The sequence below is a fragment of the Pecten maximus genome, chromosome 2, assembly GCF_902652985.1.
Source record: "Pecten maximus chromosome 2, xPecMax1.1, whole genome shotgun sequence".
NCBI classification, from domain to species: domain Eukaryota; kingdom Metazoa; phylum Mollusca; class Bivalvia; order Pectinida; family Pectinidae; genus Pecten; species Pecten maximus.
The window spans coordinates 3,378,614-3,399,434 of NC_047016.1; the positions used below are offsets into that span (position 1 = coordinate 3,378,614).

At 34.3% G+C, this 20,821-nt stretch overlaps 2 protein-coding genes across 5 annotated transcripts in view; one reads left to right on the top strand and one right to left on the bottom strand.

The window, feature by feature from the left end:
- Window positions 1-15,934, top strand: part of LOC117345161 — a 71,627-nt gene extending 55,693 nt beyond the window's left edge. For 3 of the 4 annotated variants that reach the window (XM_033908163.1, XM_033908171.1, XM_033908176.1), the window contains exons 2-5: window positions 736-839; window positions 3,884-3,947; window positions 9,025-9,114; window positions 15,450-15,934. In XM_033908163.1, the coding sequence (XP_033764054.1) occupies window positions 758-839; window positions 3,884-3,947; window positions 9,025-9,114; window positions 15,450-15,669 (456 nt within the window). In that variant the 5' untranslated portion in view covers window positions 736-757 and the 3' untranslated portion in view covers window positions 15,670-15,934. The remainder of the gene's footprint in view (window positions 1-735; window positions 840-3,883; window positions 3,948-9,024; window positions 9,115-15,449) is intronic. The other variant, XM_033908184.1, reaches the window with a different exon arrangement.
- A 3,295-nt stretch (window positions 15,935-19,229) lies between these two features.
- The window catches only part of LOC117345186, a 66,834-nt gene continuing 65,242 nt past the window's right edge, over window positions 19,230-20,821 (bottom strand). Inside the window, exons 16-17 of the mRNA XM_033908194.1 lie at window positions 20,460-20,593; window positions 19,230-20,194 (exon numbers count right to left, since the gene is read on the bottom strand). Coding sequence (XP_033764085.1) covers window positions 19,837-20,194; window positions 20,460-20,593 — 492 coding nt within the window. The 3' untranslated portion in view covers window positions 19,230-19,836. The remainder of the gene's footprint in view (window positions 20,195-20,459; window positions 20,594-20,821) is intronic.

The window sequence follows — 20,821 nt, forward strand, 5'->3', positions numbered from 1 at the left end:
TAGGTTATAATAACATCCGCATCGATGTTTTCACATTTGAATTCCCAAGCACTGTCAACAACGACACGGTCATCTTTATGTACAGTTTGGGACATTAATGAAGGTCACAGGGGAAGAGAGATTTTATATTACGGTCTGTTATAAGAGGGATAACTTCATTATATTTGAGATACGTTTAAACGTAACACATGTCAACATTTACCTAAATGTCTTCAATGTCTTGTTTGTCTTTGCAAGGTGCCATTTTAAACATTGAATGGATAATAACCCCCATCTCCTTTAGAATTAAATGCCCTTCATTTTCTCCATACCGTTCGAGGGAAAGCATCGAATTGATAACATATTAATGGATTCCCTGAGTAATAACATATTGTAGATGGGTACATTACAACTATAATGAAGAAGTGTTAAAACATAAGTATTGTGTGTTCTATGTTGTCATGATTGACTTATTAGTACTTGATACTGAACAACACGAGAAAGGATATATACCTTTAAGCAAATTGTGTCTCGCAACCAAAAGCCTATTACATACGGAATTGCTTTAGGATAATCGGTGTTCCTCTAGCTCTGTATCCACATACAGACAGGTCTTGCTCTGTATCCACATACAGACTGGTCTGGCTCTGTATCCACATACAGACAGGTCTGGCTCTGTATCCATTGTATATGTGTTTTGTTTGTGATATAAGTAATTTTCTGAATTGTTTGTAATGCTGTGAAAACTTGTTTCAGATACAGGACAGGTATCACCGTGATGGCAGCTCCGATGTCTTATGTTAACCTAGGCCTTGCTGTGTTATTTGTCCTCGTGCTGTGTCTCGGACTGTCTTTAGCAGGTACACATTTAGCTTAATAATGGTGCAACTTGTAATATTGTATGCGTTGTGCGTCCAAATGACCTCAACCATGTTATACTTATAAACATAGCTTCAACCATAACAACCAAGTAGTACTCCGAATGACCAGCGACACCTAGTGGTAAAAAGGAAACTTAAATAATACTAGCAACTTCTAGTGGTAAAAAGAAAACTTGAATAATACTAGCGACTCCCAGTGGTAAAAAGGGAACTTAAATAATACTAGCGAATCATAGTGGTAAAAAGGGAACTTAAATAATACTAGCGACTCCTAGTGGTAAAACGGAAACTTAAATAACACTAGCGAATCCTAGTGGTAAAAAGGAAACTTGAATAATACTAGCGACTCCTAGTGGTAAAAGGAAAACTTGAATAATACTAGCGACTCCCAGTGGTAAAAGTGAACTGAATTGTACCAACGACTCCTAGTGGTAAAAAAGTAAACTGATTTGGTACCAGCGGCACCTAGTGGTAAAAATGTAAACTGATTTGGTACAAGTGACTCCTAGTGGTAAACATGTAAACTGATTTAGTTCCAGCGACACCTAGTGGTAAACATGTTAACTGATTTAATTCCAGCGACACCTAGTGGTAAAAACGTAAATTGATTTAGTACCAGCGACACCTAGTGGTAAAAAAATTAACTGATTTAGTACCAGCGACTCCTAGTGGTAAAAATGTTAACTGATTTAGTACCAGCGACACCTAGTGGTAAAACAATAAACTGATTTACATAGTACCAGCGACACCTAGTGGTAAAAAAATAAACTGATTTAGTACCAGCGACTCCTAGTGGTAAAAATGTAAACTGATTTAGTACCAGCGACACCTAGTGGTAAAATGTAAACTGATTTTAGTACCAGCGACACCTAGTGGTAAAATGTAAACTGATTTTAGTACCAGCGACACCTAGTGGTAAAAATGTAAACTGATTTAGTACCAGCGGCACCTAGTGGTAAAAAAATAAACTGATTTAGTACTCTTTGTGATAAAAATGTAAACTGTAAAAGAGTAAAAATAATTCCCAGTAACACGTGATACATATCCGTCTTTCTTCTTTATTTAATTGACCAAGATAAGTAAATAATATGTTTCATCACCTTAAAGAAAGCAACACCGATTCATTATAGCGCTAAACCTTGTTCCAAGTCTAAATATACCTCTTGTTTTAATCAAATGTTTCCGGGCTAATTGCTTCTAAAGATGAAAATTGTGCACAGCAACATGTCTCGTCTCCCTACGCTTCAGACGAACTTATAACTCACTGTTCAAATCAACTTGGTATGCATCAGGTTTCCAGAAATTGAAGTTTTCTCCTAGATGTGTCAATTTCACTTATATAAAGTGTGACGTAATCATTTGAATGATACCTACGTACCAGGAGTAGTTTGGTATCCAAACAACAAGGCTTGACTCAATACAATAATACCATTCAGCCTTGAAATGAAAATTAGAAGAAAAAAACACTCATTTCAATCTATTTCAGAATATTTGACGTTGGTTGATATGAATTTAGGTGTTATCTAATGTTGTAAAATGTCTTTGGACACTTCGAAATGAATATTTAATCATGAGCGGCGTGTACGGCTTGTATTGGATTGATTTGGATATTTATAATGACCCACTGGTAAAGATGACATTTCTCTAAATAGCCTTCTTCTAGCTACAGCTGGGGCCAGTCAGTGTCGTCAAATCATACTGTTGTTTAAAGAAATGATCACCGCCTATACTTCCGTGTGTAATAGAACATGATATGAGAAGTTATATCCAATTAAGCAGTTGGAATTCTGCAATGAAAGCTAACCAAATTCAGTCGATGTTTCTGAAAACAGTCCTATATTTGACAAGCGTTTTAGGAACTTGAGGAATTTCCCTTCTAATGAATACCCAACAGGAATGCGCGATCGAATTTATTAGATAGGTGGTCAAGATATCAATATATGCTTAACAGCAGACCGACGACAGCTATTGTCATCTTACGTAGAAACGTTTTGCTAGTTGAGTTTAGTTTTACAATATATTGTCGTCGTTTTACAGTATATTTAGGTCATTATACAATATATTTAGGTCGTTATACAATATATTTAGGGTGTTATACATCATATTTAGGTCGTTATACAATACATTTAGGTCGTTATACAATATATTTAGGTCGTTATACAGTATATTTAGGTCATTATACAATATATTTAGGTCGTTATACAATATATTTAGGGTGTTATACATCATATTTAGGTCGTTATACAATACATTTAGGTCGTTATACAATATATTTAGGTCGTTATACAATATATTTAGGTCGTTATACAATATCTTTAGGTCGTTATACAATATATTGTCGTCGTTTTACAGTATATTTAGGTCGTTATACAATATATGTTGGTCGTTATACAATATATTTAGGTCGTTATACAATATATTTAGGTCGTTATACAATATATTTAGGTCGTTATACAATATATTTAGGTCGTTATACAATATATTTAGGTCGTTATACAATATATTTAGGTCGTTATACAACATATTTAGGTCGTTATACAATATATTTAGGTCGTAATACAATATATTTAGGTGGTTATACAATATATTTAGGTCGTTATACAATATATCTAGGTCGCTATACAATATAGTTAGGTCGTTATACAATATATTTAGGTCGTTATACTATATATCTAGGTCGTTATACAATATATTTAGGTCGTTGTGCAATATATTTAGGTCGTAATACAATATATTAAGGTCGTTATACAATATATTTAGGTCGTTATACAATATATCTAGGTCGTTATACAATATAGTTAGGTTGTTATACAATATATTTAGGTCGTTATACAATAGATGTAGGTCGTTGTGCAATATATTTAGGTCGTTATACAACATATTTAGGTCGTTATACAATATATTTAGGTCGTTATACAATATATTTACAATACATTTTTATTATGTCTTGTCTAGCTAGCCATCATAATGACTATACACATCTTTATTAATACTTAAATCAGCTTGTGTTTTCTTCTCTTCAGATCAGTATGGTTACCCATCAATAGAGGAGGAGAGTCTGGACAACGCCATTACAGCAGACAAAAGGTATACAGTATCCACCAGTAAATTAACATTACAGTAGACAAAAGGTATACAGTATCCACCAGTAAATTAACATTACAGCAGACAAAAGGTATACAGTATCCACCAGTAAACTAACATTACAGTAGACAAAAGGTATACAGTATCCACCGGTAAATTAACATTACAGCAGACAAAAGGTATACAGTATCCACCAGTAAACTAACATTACAGTAGACAAAAGGTATACAGTATCCACCGGTAAATTAACATTACAGTAGATAAAAGGTATACAGTATCCACCAGTAAATTAACATTACAGCAGACAAAAGGTATACAGTATCCACCAGTGAATTAACATTACAGCAGACAAAAGGTATACAGTATCCACCAGTAAATTAACATTACAGTAGACAAAAGGTATACAGTATCCACCAGTAAATTAACATTACAGCAGACAAAAGGTATACAGTATCCACCAGTAAATTAACATTACAGCAGACAAAAGGTATACAGTATCCACACAGTAAATTAACATTACAGCAGACAAAAGGTATACAGTATCCACCTGTAAATTAACATTACAGTAGACAAAAGGTATACAGTATCCACCGGTAAATTAACATTACAGCAGACAAAAGGTATACAGTATCCACAAGTAAATTAACATTACAGTAGACAAAAGGTATACAGTATCCACCAGTAAATTAACATTACAGGAGACAAAAGGTATACAGTATCCACCAGTAAATTAACATTACAGCAGACAAAAGGTATACAGTATCCACCAGTAAATTAACATTACAGCAGACAAACGGTATACAGTATCCACCGGTAAATTAACATTACAGTAGACAAAAGGTATACAGTATCCACCAGTAAATTAACATTACAGCAGAAAAAAGGTATACAGTATCCACCAGTAAATTAACATTACAGCAGACAAAAGGTATACAGTATCCACCAGTAAATTAACATTACAGCAGACAAAAGGTATACAGTATCCACCAGTAAATTAACATTACAGTAGACAAAAGGTATACAGTATCCACCAGTAAATTAACATTACAGCAGACAAAAGGTATACAATATCCACCAGTAAATTAACATTACAGTAGACAAAAGGTATACAGTATCCACCAGTAAATTAACATTACAGCAGAAAAAAGGTATACAGTATCCACCAGTAAATTAACATTACAGCAGACATAAGGTATACAGTATCCACCAGTAAATTAACATTACAGCAGACAAAAGGTATACAGTATCCACCAGTAAATTAACATTACAGCAGACAAAAGGTATACAGTATCCACCAGTAAATTAACATTACAGTAGACAAAAGATATACAGTATCCACCGGTAAATTAACATTACAGCAGACAAAAGGTATACAGTATCCACCAGTAAATTAACATTACAGTAGACAAAAGGTATACAGTATCCACCAGTAAATTAACATTACAGCAGACAAACGGTATACAGTATCCACCGGTAAATTAACATTACAGTAGACAAAAGGTATACAGTATCCACCAGTAAATTAACATTACAGCAGAAAAAAGGTATACAGTATCCACCAGTAAATTAACATTACAGTAGACAAAAGGTATACAGTATCCACCAGTAAATTAACATTACAGCAGACAAAAGGTATACAGTATCCACCAGTAAATTAACATTACAGTAGACAAAAGGTATACAGTATCCACCAGTAAATTAACATTACAGCAGACAAAAGGTATACAATATCCACCAGTAAATTAACATTACAGTAGACAAAAGGTATACAGTATCCACCAGTAAATTAACATTACAGCAGAAAAAAGGTATACAGTATCCACCAGTAAATTAACATTACAGCAGACATAAGGTATACAGTATCCACCAGTAAATTAACATTACAGCAGACATAAGGTATACAGTATCCACCAGTAAATTAACATTACAGCAGACAAAAGGTATACAGTATCCACCAGTAAATTAACATTACAGTAGACAAACGGTATACAGTATCCACCAGTAAATTGACATTACAGCAGACAAAAGGTATACAGTATCCACCAGTAAATTAACATTACAGCAGACAAAAGGTATACAGTATCCACCAGTAAATTAACATTACAGTAGACAAAAGATATACAGTATCCACCGGTAAATTAACATTACAGCAGACAAAAGGTATACAGTATCCACCAGTAAATTAACATTACAGTAGACAAAAGGTATACAGTATCCACCAGTAAATTAACATTACAGCAGACAAAAGGTATACAGTATCCACCAGTAAATTAACATTACAGCAGACAAAAGGTATACAGTATCCACACAGTAAATTAACATTACAGCAGACAAAAGGTATACAGTATCCACCTGTAAATTAACATTACAGTAGACAAAAGGTATACAGTATCCACCGGTAAATTAACATTACAGCAGACAAAAGGTATACAGTATCCACCAGTAAATTAACATTACAGTAGACAAAAGGTATACAGTATCCACCAGTAAATTAACATTACAGGAGACAAAAGGTATACAGTATCCACCAGTAAATTAACATTACAGCAGACAAAAGGTATACAGTATCCACCAGTAAATTAACATTACAGCAGACAAACGGTATACAGTATCCACCGGTAAATTAACATTACAGTAGACAAAAGGTATACAGTATCCACCAGTAAATTAACATTACAATATGGATTTATACTGTTTCACGTTGGCTATATACCTTCGTTTCAATATTTCTATAGTAAAGATGGTGTTCATCCTACTATTAACCAAATAATGAGCAAATCATATTATTTCAAGAATAGCTGCTCTAAGACAAAACTTATTGCCAAATTATTCAGTCGCACTCGTAACATAAATATACCAGATATTGAACAGGAAATCATATTCCCGCTGTCTACTGAACTATATTATTGTTCCATGACTAATTTCTAGTCCTGACCTGGTATATATAATGACACTGGTCATATACTGGTCATATACTGGTCATACACTGGTCATATACTGGTCATATACTGGTCATATACTGGTCATACACTGGTCATATACTGGTCATATACTGGTCATATACTGGTCATATACTGGTCATACACTGGTCATACACTGGTCATATACTGGTCATACACTGGTCATACACTGGTCATATACTGGTCATACACTGGTCATACACTGGTCATATACTGGTCATACACTGGTCGTATACTGGTCATACACTGGTCATACACTGGTCATACACTGGTCATATACTGGTCATATACTGGTCATACACTGGTCATATACTGGTCATATACTGGTCATATACTGGTCATACACTGGTCATATACTGGTCATACACTGGTTATACACTGGTCATATACTGGTCATACACTGGTCATATACTGGTTATATACTGGTCATACACTGGTCATATACTGGTTATACACTGGTCATATACTGGTCATACACTGGTCATACACTGGTTATACACTGGTCATATACTGGTCATATACTGGTTATATACTGGTCATATACTGGTCATATACTGGTCATACACTGGTCATATACTGGTCATACACTGGTCATATACTGGTCATATACTGGTCATACACTGGTCATATACTGGTCATACACTGGTCATACACTGGTTATACACTGGTCATATACTGGTTATATACTGGTCATATACTGGTTATACACTGGTCATATACTGGTTATATACTGGTCATATACTGGTCATATACTGGTTATATACTGGTCATATACTGGTCTGGTCATATACTGGTCATATACTGGTCTGGTCATATACTGGTCATATACTGGTCATATACTGGTTATATACTGGTCATATACTGGTCATATACTGGTCTGGTCATATACTGGTCATATACTGGTCATATACTGGTCATACACTGGTCATATACTGGTCATATACTGGTCTGGTCATATACTGGTCATATACTGGTCTGGTCATATACTGGTCATATACTGGTTATATACTGGTCATATACTGGTCATATACTGGTTATATACTGGTCATATACTGGTCTGGTCATATACTGGTCATATACTGGTCTGGTCATATACTGGTCATATACTGGTATGTGTTGTTATTAACGTGGAAACTTTTCATTAATATGATCCTAGCTCCTGTATCCTATATCCTGTCATACCATTATACCTATATCCTGTCATATCATTATACCTATATCCTGTAACCATTATACCTATATCCTGTTACCATTATACCTATATCCTATCATATCATTATACCTATATCCTGTCATACCATTATACCTATATCCTGTCATATCATTATACCTATATCCTATCATATCATTATACCTATATCCTGTCATATCATTATACCTATATCCTGTCATACCATTATACCTATATCCTGTTACCATTATACCTATATCCTGTTACCATTATACCTATATCCTGTTACCATTATACCTATATCCTGTAACCATTATACCTATATCCTGTTACCATTATACCTATATCCTGTCATACCATTATACCTATATCCTGTCATATCATTATACCTATATCCTGTCATACCATTATACCTATATCCTGTCATACCATTATACCTATAATCTGTCATACCATTATACCTATATCCTGTCATACCATTATACCTATATCCTGTTACCATTATACCTATATCCTGTAACCATTATACCTATATCCTGTTACCATTATACCTATATCCTGTCATACCATTATACCTATATCCTGTCATATCATTATACCTATATCCTGTCATACCATTATACCTATATCCTGTCATACCATTATACCTATAATCTGTCATACCATTATACCTATATCCTGTCATACCATTATACCTATATCCTGTTACCATTATACCTATATCCTGTCATACCATTATACCTATATCCTGTCATAACATTATACCTATATCCTGTTACCATTATACCTATATCCTGTTACCATTATACCTATATCCTGTTACCATTATACCTATATCCTGTCATAACATTTTACCTATATCCTGTCATACAAATGCATTATATATGATACTTATCAGGATCCAATCAAAATCCTTTATTTACAGTCCATATTTCCTTTTACTCTCCAGATACGCCATGATGTCGTACGGATATGGCCGAGGCCGAGGGAGCAGAAATAGGTATGGATATTACAGAAACTTTTACGGAAAGCGTTACAGGCAAGTCGCTATACCGTGAGGTAACATCACAAGACATGTTCTTTCCATCTTCATATGCTATTTTAAAAGGCGTGATTATATTTCATCCGCAATGTCCTCCTTCGACATTTTCCAATTTTCTCACCGTCATCAGCATGTGGTTTTTCTCCCGTTTTACTCCTGCTCGATTTGGTCTGCCCACGTGATTCCGAGAGCGCACCTGCGTCGCTTCCTCGTGGCATTTCACACAAACGTAATTAACGTAATGTAATAGTCAATGTGTTTTTGTACCGAAATGATTTAGTGAGATCAGCGAGACCATCGGGCCCTCTCCCCCGGCAATCAGATATAGCCAACCGTTCTATACCCAGATCCTCATTTTTATACAAATATAACTTGGAAAACAAAATAATATACAATTGGCTAATGCCAATGGCTAAGTCGTATATTTGGCACTCAAAAGCCCAGTGACAAACCTAGCAGAAGTTATTGTAGACCTTTACATTGTATATCCTATCAGTATAAATGTGTTGGTAAAAAGATTCATATCTTCAACAACTTCTATCATTGGAGAATATTTTGTCGCCGAAAGAACTTATGTTGGAGTGGCCATTCTTATAAAAACGTCTTTTTAGGTACAAATAAAAACACATAAATTTTTAATCATATTTTAAAGAAAGTCAAGACAGTTGGATCTTCAACAACAACAAAAATAAGATTAAAATAATAATAATAATAATAAAGAGCTGACATTGGCAATAGAAGTAATCTTGAAGAGTTTCAGTTTCCCAATATGTTTATCATTGTTATACTTCCTGGTAAAATAACGCGGTAAATTAACTATATAACATTAAGGTGCTTTGATCTGTAAATGATCTTAATTTCCTGAATGATAACACGTTAACTGAACCAAACCATTGTATACAACTTCATCAGATGACCGTGTTAATTAGTAAACTACAGCAGTAACCTACATCAGTAATCTACATTAGTAATGTACATCAGTAACCTATATAAGTAATCTACATAAATTATATACATCAGTTACCTACATCAGTAACCTACATTAGTAATCTACATCAGTAATCTACATTAGTAATCTACATTAGTAATCTACATCAGTAATAAACACCAATTATCTACATCAGTAACCTACATCAGTAATCTACATTAGTAATCTACATCAGTAATCTACATTAGTAATCTACATCAGCAATCTTCATTTGTAATATACACCAGTGACCTATATTAGTAATCTACATCAATTATCTACATCAGTAACCTACATCAGTAACCTACATTAGTAATCTACATCAGTAACCTACATTAGTAACCTACATTAGTAATCTACATCAGTAATCTACATCAATAATCTACATCAATAATCTACATCAATAATCTACATTAGTAATCTACATCAGTAATCTACATTAGTAATCTACATCAGTAATCTACATTAGTAATCTACATCAGTAACCTATATTAGTAATCTACATCAGTAATCTACATCAGTTACCTACATCAGTAACCTACATCAGTAATCTACATTAGTAATCTACATCAGTTATCTACATCAATAATCTACATCAATAATCTACATCAGTAACCTACATCAGTAATCTACATCAGTAATCTACATCAATAATCTACATCAGTATTCTACATCAATAATCTACATCAGTAACCTACATTAGTAATCTACATTAGTAATCTACATCAATAATCTACATTAGTAATCTACATCAGTGATCTACATCAGTAATCTACATCAGTAATCTACATCAGTAATCTACATCAGTAACCTATATTAGTAATCTACATCAGTAATCTACATAAGTAATCTACATCAGTAATCTACATCAATAACCTACATCAGTAATCTACATCAGTAACCTACATCAGTAATCTACATCAGTAACCTACATCAGTAATCTACATTAGTAATCTACATCAATAATAAACGTCAATTATCTACATCAGTAACCTACATCAGTAACCTACATCAGTAATCTACATTAGTAATCTACATCAGTGATCTACATCAGTAACCTATATTAGTAATCTACATCAATTATCTACATCAGTTACATACATCAGTAACCTACATCAGTAATCTACATTAGTAATCTACATTAGTAATCTACATTAGTAATCTACATCAGTAATAAACATCAATTATCTACATCAGTTACCTACATCAGTAATCTACATCATAATCTACATCAGTAATCTACATCAATAATCTACATCAGTAATCTACATCAGTAATCTACATCAATAATCTACATCAGTAATCTACATCAATAATCTACATCAATAATCTACATCAGTAATCTACATCAATAATCTACATCAGTAACCTACATCAGTAACCTACATCAGTAATCTACATCAATAATCTACATTAGTAATCTACATCAGTAATCTACATCAATAATCTACATCAGTAATCTACATCAGTAATCTACATCAGTAACCTACATTAGTGATATTCATCATTAATCTACCCCAGTAACCTACATTAGTTATATATATCAATAATATACATCAGTAATCTGCATTGGTAGTCTAGAGTCCTTATCACTAACAACGCGGCTGAGAAACATTGTTTTGCATTACAGTCATTTACCGAATGTGATGGGAACTCAATAGCTACATGTAGATTTGCACGTTTTGTCCAATATTGCCATCGGCTTTTGATCTTCTTCGCTTTTCATTTTTGTATGTACTTATATACCTTTTTTTCTCTCTTATACTATTTTTTAAATATTGTTATGATAATACCCGTTTTGATCAATAGATGCTCGCTTGGTTTGTGTTTACATGTCTTAAAGGAATATCATCTTTGTACATACAAGCATATCAACGTTATCTTTTCAAAATCTATTCCAATGTTCCTGTTGATATCAGTGATCGGGTCAATATTGATATCAGTGATCGGGTCAATATTGATATAAGTGATCGGTTCAATATTGATATAAGTGATCGGGTAAATATTGATATCAGTGATCGGGCAAATATTGATATCAGTGATCGGGTCAATATTGATATTACTGATCGGGTCAATATTGATATTACTGATCGGGTCAATATTGATACCAGTGATCGGGTCAATATTGATATCAGTGATCGGGTCAATATTGATATCAGTGATCGGGTCAATATTGATATCAGTGATTGGGTCAATATTGATATCAGTGATCGGGTCAATATTGATATCAGTGATCGGGTCAATATTGATATCAGTGATCGGGTCAATATTGATATCAGTGATTGGGTCAATATTGATATCAGTGATCGGGTCAATATTGATATCAGTGATCGGGTCAATATTGATATCAGTGATCGGGTCAATATTGATATCAGTGATCGGGTCAATATTGATATCAGTGATCGGGTCAATATTGATATCAGTGATCGGGTCAATATTGATATCAGTGATCGGATCAATATTGATATTACTGATCGGGTCAATATTGATATCAGTGATTGGGTAAATATTGATATCAGTGATCGGATCAATATTGATATCAGTGATCGGATCAATATTGATATAAGTGATCGGTTCAATATTGATATCAGTGATCGGGTAAATATTGATATCAGTGATCGGGCAAATATTGATATCAGTGATCGGGTCAATATTGATATCAGTGATCGGGTCAATATTGATATTACTGATCGGGTCAATATTGATATCAGTGATCGGGTCAATATTGATATCAGTGATCGGGTCAATATTGATATCAGTGATCGGGTCAATATTGATATTACTGATCGGGTCAATATTGATATTACTGATCGGGTCAATATTGATATCAGTGATCGGGTCAATATTGATATCAGTGATCGGGTCAATATTGATATCAGTGATCGGGTCAATATTGATATAAGTGATCGGGTCAATATTGATATCAGTGATCGGATCAATATTGATATCAGTGATCGGGTCAATATTGATATCAGTGATTGGGTCAATATTGATATCAGTGATTGGGTAAATATTGATATTAGTGAGCGGGTCAATATTGATATCAGTGATCGGGTCAATATTGATATCAGTGATCGGGTCAATATTGATATGAGTTATCGAAATAACATTAATATTAGTGATATGAGTGGTGACTATTGTTATGAGGGGATGGTGACTTATTGATACCTGTTAAGGTTTTTATTGTGGATTATATTTTCGCTGTTAATAGTTTGATGGTGGTATATTTTATCACTTTTAAGCGTTTTATGGTGGATAGAAAGGTGAATATGTTCAACTTATGGACAAGTGTCTATGCTAAAGCTTCCCGAAATGAAGTATACACATTTTAGGGCAGATGGTGTATAGATAAGAGGTTAAACACTAAATTACTAGAAACCACTGTTGTCACACTCTGTGTAATTGTGTCTGGGACTAACAGACCCTCGCGATATGGACGAATGTTTACACCGGGCGACAGAATATGTTCTGCTGCGCTTGCAATGCAATATAAACAATATAAAGAGTGTTGTGATAATGCGCCACATAGATTATAGATATAGTACCAGTATTTCTCCTCTGTGTAACGTTAATCTACAGTCAAACATTGAATATTTACTCTGTCAGTTAATTTAAATTATTTTTTAAGATAAAACTTTTTTCTTTGCCGTTTATCTAGGATTACTGTGTTTATAAACTATTAGTCTCACCTTAAGATAAAGCTTTCCTTTGGCGTTTATTTAGGTTTACTGTGTTTATAAACTATTTGTCTCACTTTTAAGATAAAGCTTTCCTTTGCCGTTTATTTAGGATTACTGTAGTTATAAACTATTAGTCTCATTTTAAGATAAAGCTTTCCTTTGGCGTTTTTTTAGGATTACTGTGTTTATAAACTATTAGTCTCACTTTAAGATAAAGCTTTCCTTTGCCGTTTTTTTTAGGATTACTGTAGTTATAAACTATTAGTCCCACTTTAAGATAAAGCTTTCCTTTGCCGTTTTTTTAGGATTACTGTGTTTATAAACTATTAGTCTCACTTTAAGATAAAGCTTTCCTTTGCCGTTATTTTAGGATTACTGTAGTTATAAACTATTAGTCCCACTTTAAGATAAAGCTTTCCTTTGCCGTTTTTTTAGGATTACTGTGTTTATAAACTATAAGTCTCACTTTAAGATAAAGCTTTCCTTTGCCGTTTTTTTAGGATTACTGTGTTTATAAACTATTAGTCTCACCTTTAAGATAAAGCTTTCCTTTGCCGTTTTTTTAGGATTACTGTAGTTATAAACTATTAGTCTCACTTTAAGGTAAAGCTTTCCTTTGCCGTTTTTTTTAGGATTACTGTAGTTATAAACTATTAGTCTCACTTTGAGATAAAGCTGTCCTTTGCCGTTTTTTAGGATTACTGTGTTTATAAACTATTAGTCTCACTTTAAGGTAAAGCTTTCCTTTGCCGTTTTTTAGGATTACTGTAGTTATAAACTATTAGTCTCACTTTAAGGTAAAGCTTTCCTTTGCCGTTTTTTTAGGATTACTGTAGTTATAAACTATTAGTCTCACTTTAAGGTAAAGCTTTCCTTTGCCGTCTTTTTAGGATTACTGTGTTTATAAACTATTTGTCTCACTTTAAGGTAAAGCTTTCCTTTGCCGTTTTTTTAGGATTACTGTTGTTATAAACTATTTATTTAGGATTACTGTAGTTATAAACTATTTATTTAGGATTACTGTAGTTATAAACTATTTATTTAGGATTACTGTAGTTATAAACTATTTATTTAGGATTACTGTAGTTATAAACTATTAGTCTCACTTTAAGATAAAGCTTTCCTTTGCCGTTTTTCTAGGATTACTGTGTTTATAAACTATTAGTCTCACTTTTAAGGTAAAGCTTTCCTTTGCCGTTTTTTTAGGATTACTGTTGTTATAAACTATTTATTTAGGATTACTGTAGTTATAAACTATTAGTCTCACTTTTAAGATAAAGCTTTCCTTTGCCGTTTATTTAGGATTACTGTGTTTATAAACTATTAGTCTCACTTTTAAGGTAAAGCTTTCCTTTGCCGTTTTTTTTAGGATTACTGTAGTTATAAACTATTTATTTAGGATTACTGTAGTTATAAACTATTTATTTAGGATTACTGTAGTTATAAACTATTAGTCTCACTTTAAGATAAAGCTTTCCTTTGCCGTTTTTTTAGGATTACTGTGTTTATAAACTATTAGTCTCACTTTAAGGTAAAGCATCCCTTTGCCGTTTATTTAGGATTACTGTAGTTATAAACTATTTATTTAGGATTACTGTAGTTATAAACTATTTATTTAGGATTACTGTAGTTATAAACTATTTATTTAGGATTACTGTAGTTATAAACTATTTGTCTCATTTCAGGTACTACTCCTACTGGCAACCATGGACTCGCCTCCCAAACAAACAATGTTACCGCCAGGCCTGTCACTCCGACAAAGACTGTTGTCGGCATCACAATATCTGTGACAAAAGTGCCAAGATATGCTATGACTGTTGGTATGGTTACCCGTGTCGGACATCCCGCGACTGTTGTGAAAGGTGGCCTCGCTGCAGCTCCAGAGGAAGAATGTGTACAAGTTAAAATGCACAGACAAGCATGACGTCATTAAATCCTCGCTCATGAAAATAAATCCATACGACGCATTTTCTATTTTTGCTATGCCTTTTTTGTGTCGAGGAATGCAATTCTTCTCATCTCAACATGTCCCTGTTTTTGACCCCACTGATAATACAGAGTATATAACCTCTGAATCAATCTAAACTGACTTCCGATTATATTAATCCAATAGTCCATTGTGTAATATTTGTGGGTTTTTTTCATTAAATATTTTGATTTGAATAAAGAAGGTCGTGAGCTTTGTTATTTGTATACCTTGTGTCATAGGACAGTTGTTGACGGTACCACTAAGAATAACCTGTGTAGATTTATATATCTTGTATATTGACGATTTCCTGGAGGTTATCTTACTGTTTCTATATTAATTTCGTATCTTAAAGGAAACCCGTTTGAATGCAAATTCTACCACATTTAAAATACAAAATAATATTGCAGAGAAACAACAAATAATTCCGCAATTATGATCCCGATAACACGAGGAAAACATACGAGGAAGACATAACGAAAGGGCGACCCTTAAATAATCACAATGAGAGTAAGACCAGGTAGTTCGAAAGGGTAACCGTCTTTCGCTTCCACGTCAATACAGGGTTGGGGCCTTTTCTCAAGAGAAACTACGCATACCAACAAGCATTGACAGGTCTGACATTATATCGCGGTATACCAACAAACATCGACAGGTCTGACATCATATCGCGGTATATCAACAAACATCGACAGGTCTGACATCATATCGCGGTATATCAACAAACACCGACAGGTCTGACATCATATCGCGGTGTACCAACAAACATCGACAGGTCTGACATCATATCGCGGTATACCAACAAACACCGACAGGTCTGACATCATATCGCGGTATACTAACAAACATCGACAGGTCTGACATCAATTCGCGGTATATCAACAAACATCGACAGGTCTGACATCATATCGCGGTATATCAACAAACATCGACAGGTCTGACATCATATCGCGGTATACCAACAAACATCGACAGGTCTGACATCATATCACGGTATATCAACAAACATCGACAGGTCTGACATCATATCGCGGTATATCAACAAACATCGACAGGTCTGACATCATATCGCGGTATATCATCAAACATCGACAGGTCTGACATTATATCGCGGTATACCAACAAACATCGACAGGTCTGACATTATATCGCGGTATATCAACAAACATCGACAGGTCTGACATCATATCGCGGTATATCAACAAACATCGACAGGTCTGACATCATATCACGGTATATCAACAAACATCGACAGGTCTGACATCATATCGCGGTATATCAACAAACATCGACAGGTCTGACATCATATCGCGGTATATCAACAAACATCGACAGGTCTGACATTATATCGTGGTATACCGACAAACATCGACAGGTCTGATATTATATCGCGGTATATCAACACACATTGACAGGTCTGACATCATTTAAGCATTGAACTGTTACCAAATGGTAGTATACAGTCGATATGAATACAATTTGGGTGACAGATAAATATTTCATGTCGCCCTAACATACAGTCGATATGAATACAATTTGGGTGACAGATAAATAGAATGTCGCCCGTTAGGGCGACATGAAATATTTATCTGTCACCCAAATTGTATTCATATCGACTGTATACTACCATTTGGTAACAGTTCAATGCTTATATTTACATTCATAAAGATTTTTTTATTTCCTGTAGGTTATGACGCGTTTAAATTTGCCGCTTACCCTATCACTGACGTCATCAAGTTCAAATACCGGAACAGCGAAATTTCCAGAAGAAATGATCTAGTCCCTCATGACGTTATTAATAGTAAACACATAAAGTGGTTTTTGCACAAATTTGGCTTCATTTTATATTTCATATACGTGTGTAGGTATCGTCAAATTGTTCATAATTACATAATGTCTGATTGTTTAAAATCGAAACCGTTTTTATGCGCAATGATGTACGATTAACATTTAGAAGTGATGCGGCGTTGAACGGGCATTGCACAGGACAGACTCGATTCCTCGGAAACACATATGTTTCTGGTATTGACTGGATTTACGTTATTTTCAGAAGAGTAACAGCTCTTAATTCTTAATGAAAGTTGTCTTGATAGTAGGTGAAAACGATTCCAAGGATATTTCTTTCGAAACAGATTCCAGTCTAACCGATCACATCAGTGTCGCTAACTTAGCAGACGATTTTCAACTTCACAGGGGCTCGATTTTGTAAGGTAGGCCTTTGCTATCAGTGAATAATCACAAAACTAAAATCCAGTAGGCATATACATACACAACCGGAAACTATGTCGATACTCCCGATTTTTTTTTACAATTTTTTTTTTTTATAAATGCTTGACTTTTAATGTTGTCGTGTCTTTCATTTCTGGAAATTTGGCAACGAGCCCCTGTGAGTGTGACGACATTGACAATTTGATAATTTCGTATAGATCAAGAATGGCGCTTATAGTAATTTCGTGTTGACTACATTTTTAGTATTATAAAATTATACTCTCATAACTTGTGACATTGCTTTATTTTTTGTTGTGGCTTCTGTTAATAAATGCTTTCTAGCATTCGGAAGATCTCTAGGCCGAAAGTAACTGGCGGCCATTGTTAAACCTACAACACCTGGAGCTGTAATATTCCTCCACTGACCGAATCACTGTAAATTGTAGTATACACTCTCATGAATACAATTTGGTTTACTAACGACATATAGACAAATGCAACACAGAATGTAAATATATCGCGGTATACCAACAAACATCGACAGGTCTGACATTATATCGCGCAAGGAAATAGAAAATATCCAAATGAGATGATGATGTTGACCGTAAACCGTTCCCAAGGTAGATACTATAGATACTAGCTCCTGTTTAAATGTCTGAACCTGATTCTCGTGATAGATTGCTTCGTATACATACTAGTGTATTCCATATTGATGGATTTCGATTAATTTCCCCATTAATATCAATAAACGTACATGTGTTGTCCTGTCACTCCAATAAAGAAAGCCGTACATGTACATGTATATTGACTTTCATCCTAGTCGGTTTGATGAATCAACTTTTGCCCTTTTTACCCTTGAAATCGAGAGTAAAATAAACAAAATACCGTCATACATCTGGGTCTTGTTTTCAAGGAGTACAAATGTCCTCACCATTAAAAAAGAGGGAGTACAGATGTCCTCACCATTAAACAAGAGGGAGTACAAATGTCCTCACCATTAAAAAAGAGGGAGTACAAATGTCCTCACCATTAAAAATGAGGGAGTACAAATGTCCTCACCATTAAAAATGAGGGAGTACAAATGTCCTCACCATTAAAAATGAGCGAGTACACTTGTCCTCACCATTAAACACGAAATGTCTTTTAAAAAGATAAACGTCATAGTTTTAATGCTGATGGTTATAATGTAAAACTGATGGTGAAATAAATAAACGAACAAATGCGTTTCAGTACGGATAACAAAATTATACCAGTTTGAATCATTTTTGGTGATAATAAGACAGAATTTGAATGAGGAATATAATTTTATTAATTTGTCATTTGGAAAGGTACATCGACTTATTCAGCTTGCATTCAGTCTTAACTTTGGTTCGTTTTTAACTGCATACCTGCATTTTGCATTTACCGCTACATTGACCAATCACATACTTCATCTTGACCAGTAACGCCACCTGTCCCGTCACACCGGGGCCAAAAGAATATTATGCGGCTATGCCGAAAACGATGGAGTACAAATGTCCTCATCGTTATAATAAACGAAGGAGGAAATGTCTTCAGCTTCAAAATTAACGGAGATGAAATGTCCTCGCCATTAGAATAGACAGGAGCGCAATTGTCCTCACTATTAAAATAGGCGGAGATGAAAAAAAAATCTTACTCAGTAAAACAGACGGAAAAGAAATTGTTTTTATTAATTTATTTTTCCTGTCGGCAATATCAAATACGGTATAGATCTATATACATATTATCGTTTTTATGTTTAAAATTCAAAAATACACACTATTATCCATCAATGCCGGAAACAAGACAGAGTTATTGAACGACAAATGTATCGTTCGTTTCGAATTCGATTGTCAAACTTTAACAGAAAAACCTTATTATGTCAACGGGATCCATCTTCAACGATATCTAGTGAAAAGATAGCACACAACCAATAACAGACTAAAACGGAAATCGAAGGAGAGTGATGTCCCCTTGTTGGGGCTATGTGACGTGAATGGCGGATGAGTAGATGACACATAATCTGTGCATCCTCCAACAGATGTGCTAAATGTCGCCTGGCCGGACGGTCCGAGACGACATACGTAGTTCATCACCCGACTGTTTATCAGAAAAGACATCTCGAGTTCCTCGTAAGGCTCCCCCATCACCACGACATCCACAGTTGTCTCCCCTCGTACCACCAGGTTCACGCGCTGGGGAGACATCGGTACCCACTTATTGATCTCGCCCAGTACACCGATATTAGTCCCATTCCTTAAAAAAAAATCATATTGCCACTGACAATGATCTTTGTCGAGAACACCAATAGAAAATTGCTTTTCTTTTTTTTTTTCATAATGTGACAATTTCAAGTGACGCCAATTCTCTACATCATGCTTACGTTGCTATTTGCAATGATCAAATTAATCACTAAACAATAGAAACATTTTTATTAACACATCAAATGTTAAGTGTTAATAGAGATGACAAAAAAAACTGCCGGAAGAGAACTGTAATATTGAATATGGATCAAACTTACATATAGAAGACAGTGGAGAAGTAATAAAGACAGAAAGTGTCGTCCGAACAGCCTGTCAGATGGAGTGGGTTGTTGTCGTCAAACTTAGAGATGTTATACACGTCGGTGTAGGAGAACACTACTCCAGATGATATCTGTCCAATAAAACACAGTCTTTGCTACAAACGATTATCTTTCACGTGCAAAATACATAAAACGAAACTTTATAAACATTTCTTTCCCGTTTACTTCGCTCTAGGTTGTTTAGGGGGCCGGGGGGATTCTACCCAAGGTATTTTGTATATTGTAGATCAAACTCTTGTAAAACATAAACAATGCGTAATGAATCACTATATATGGTTTGGGTAGCCGAACATAATGCA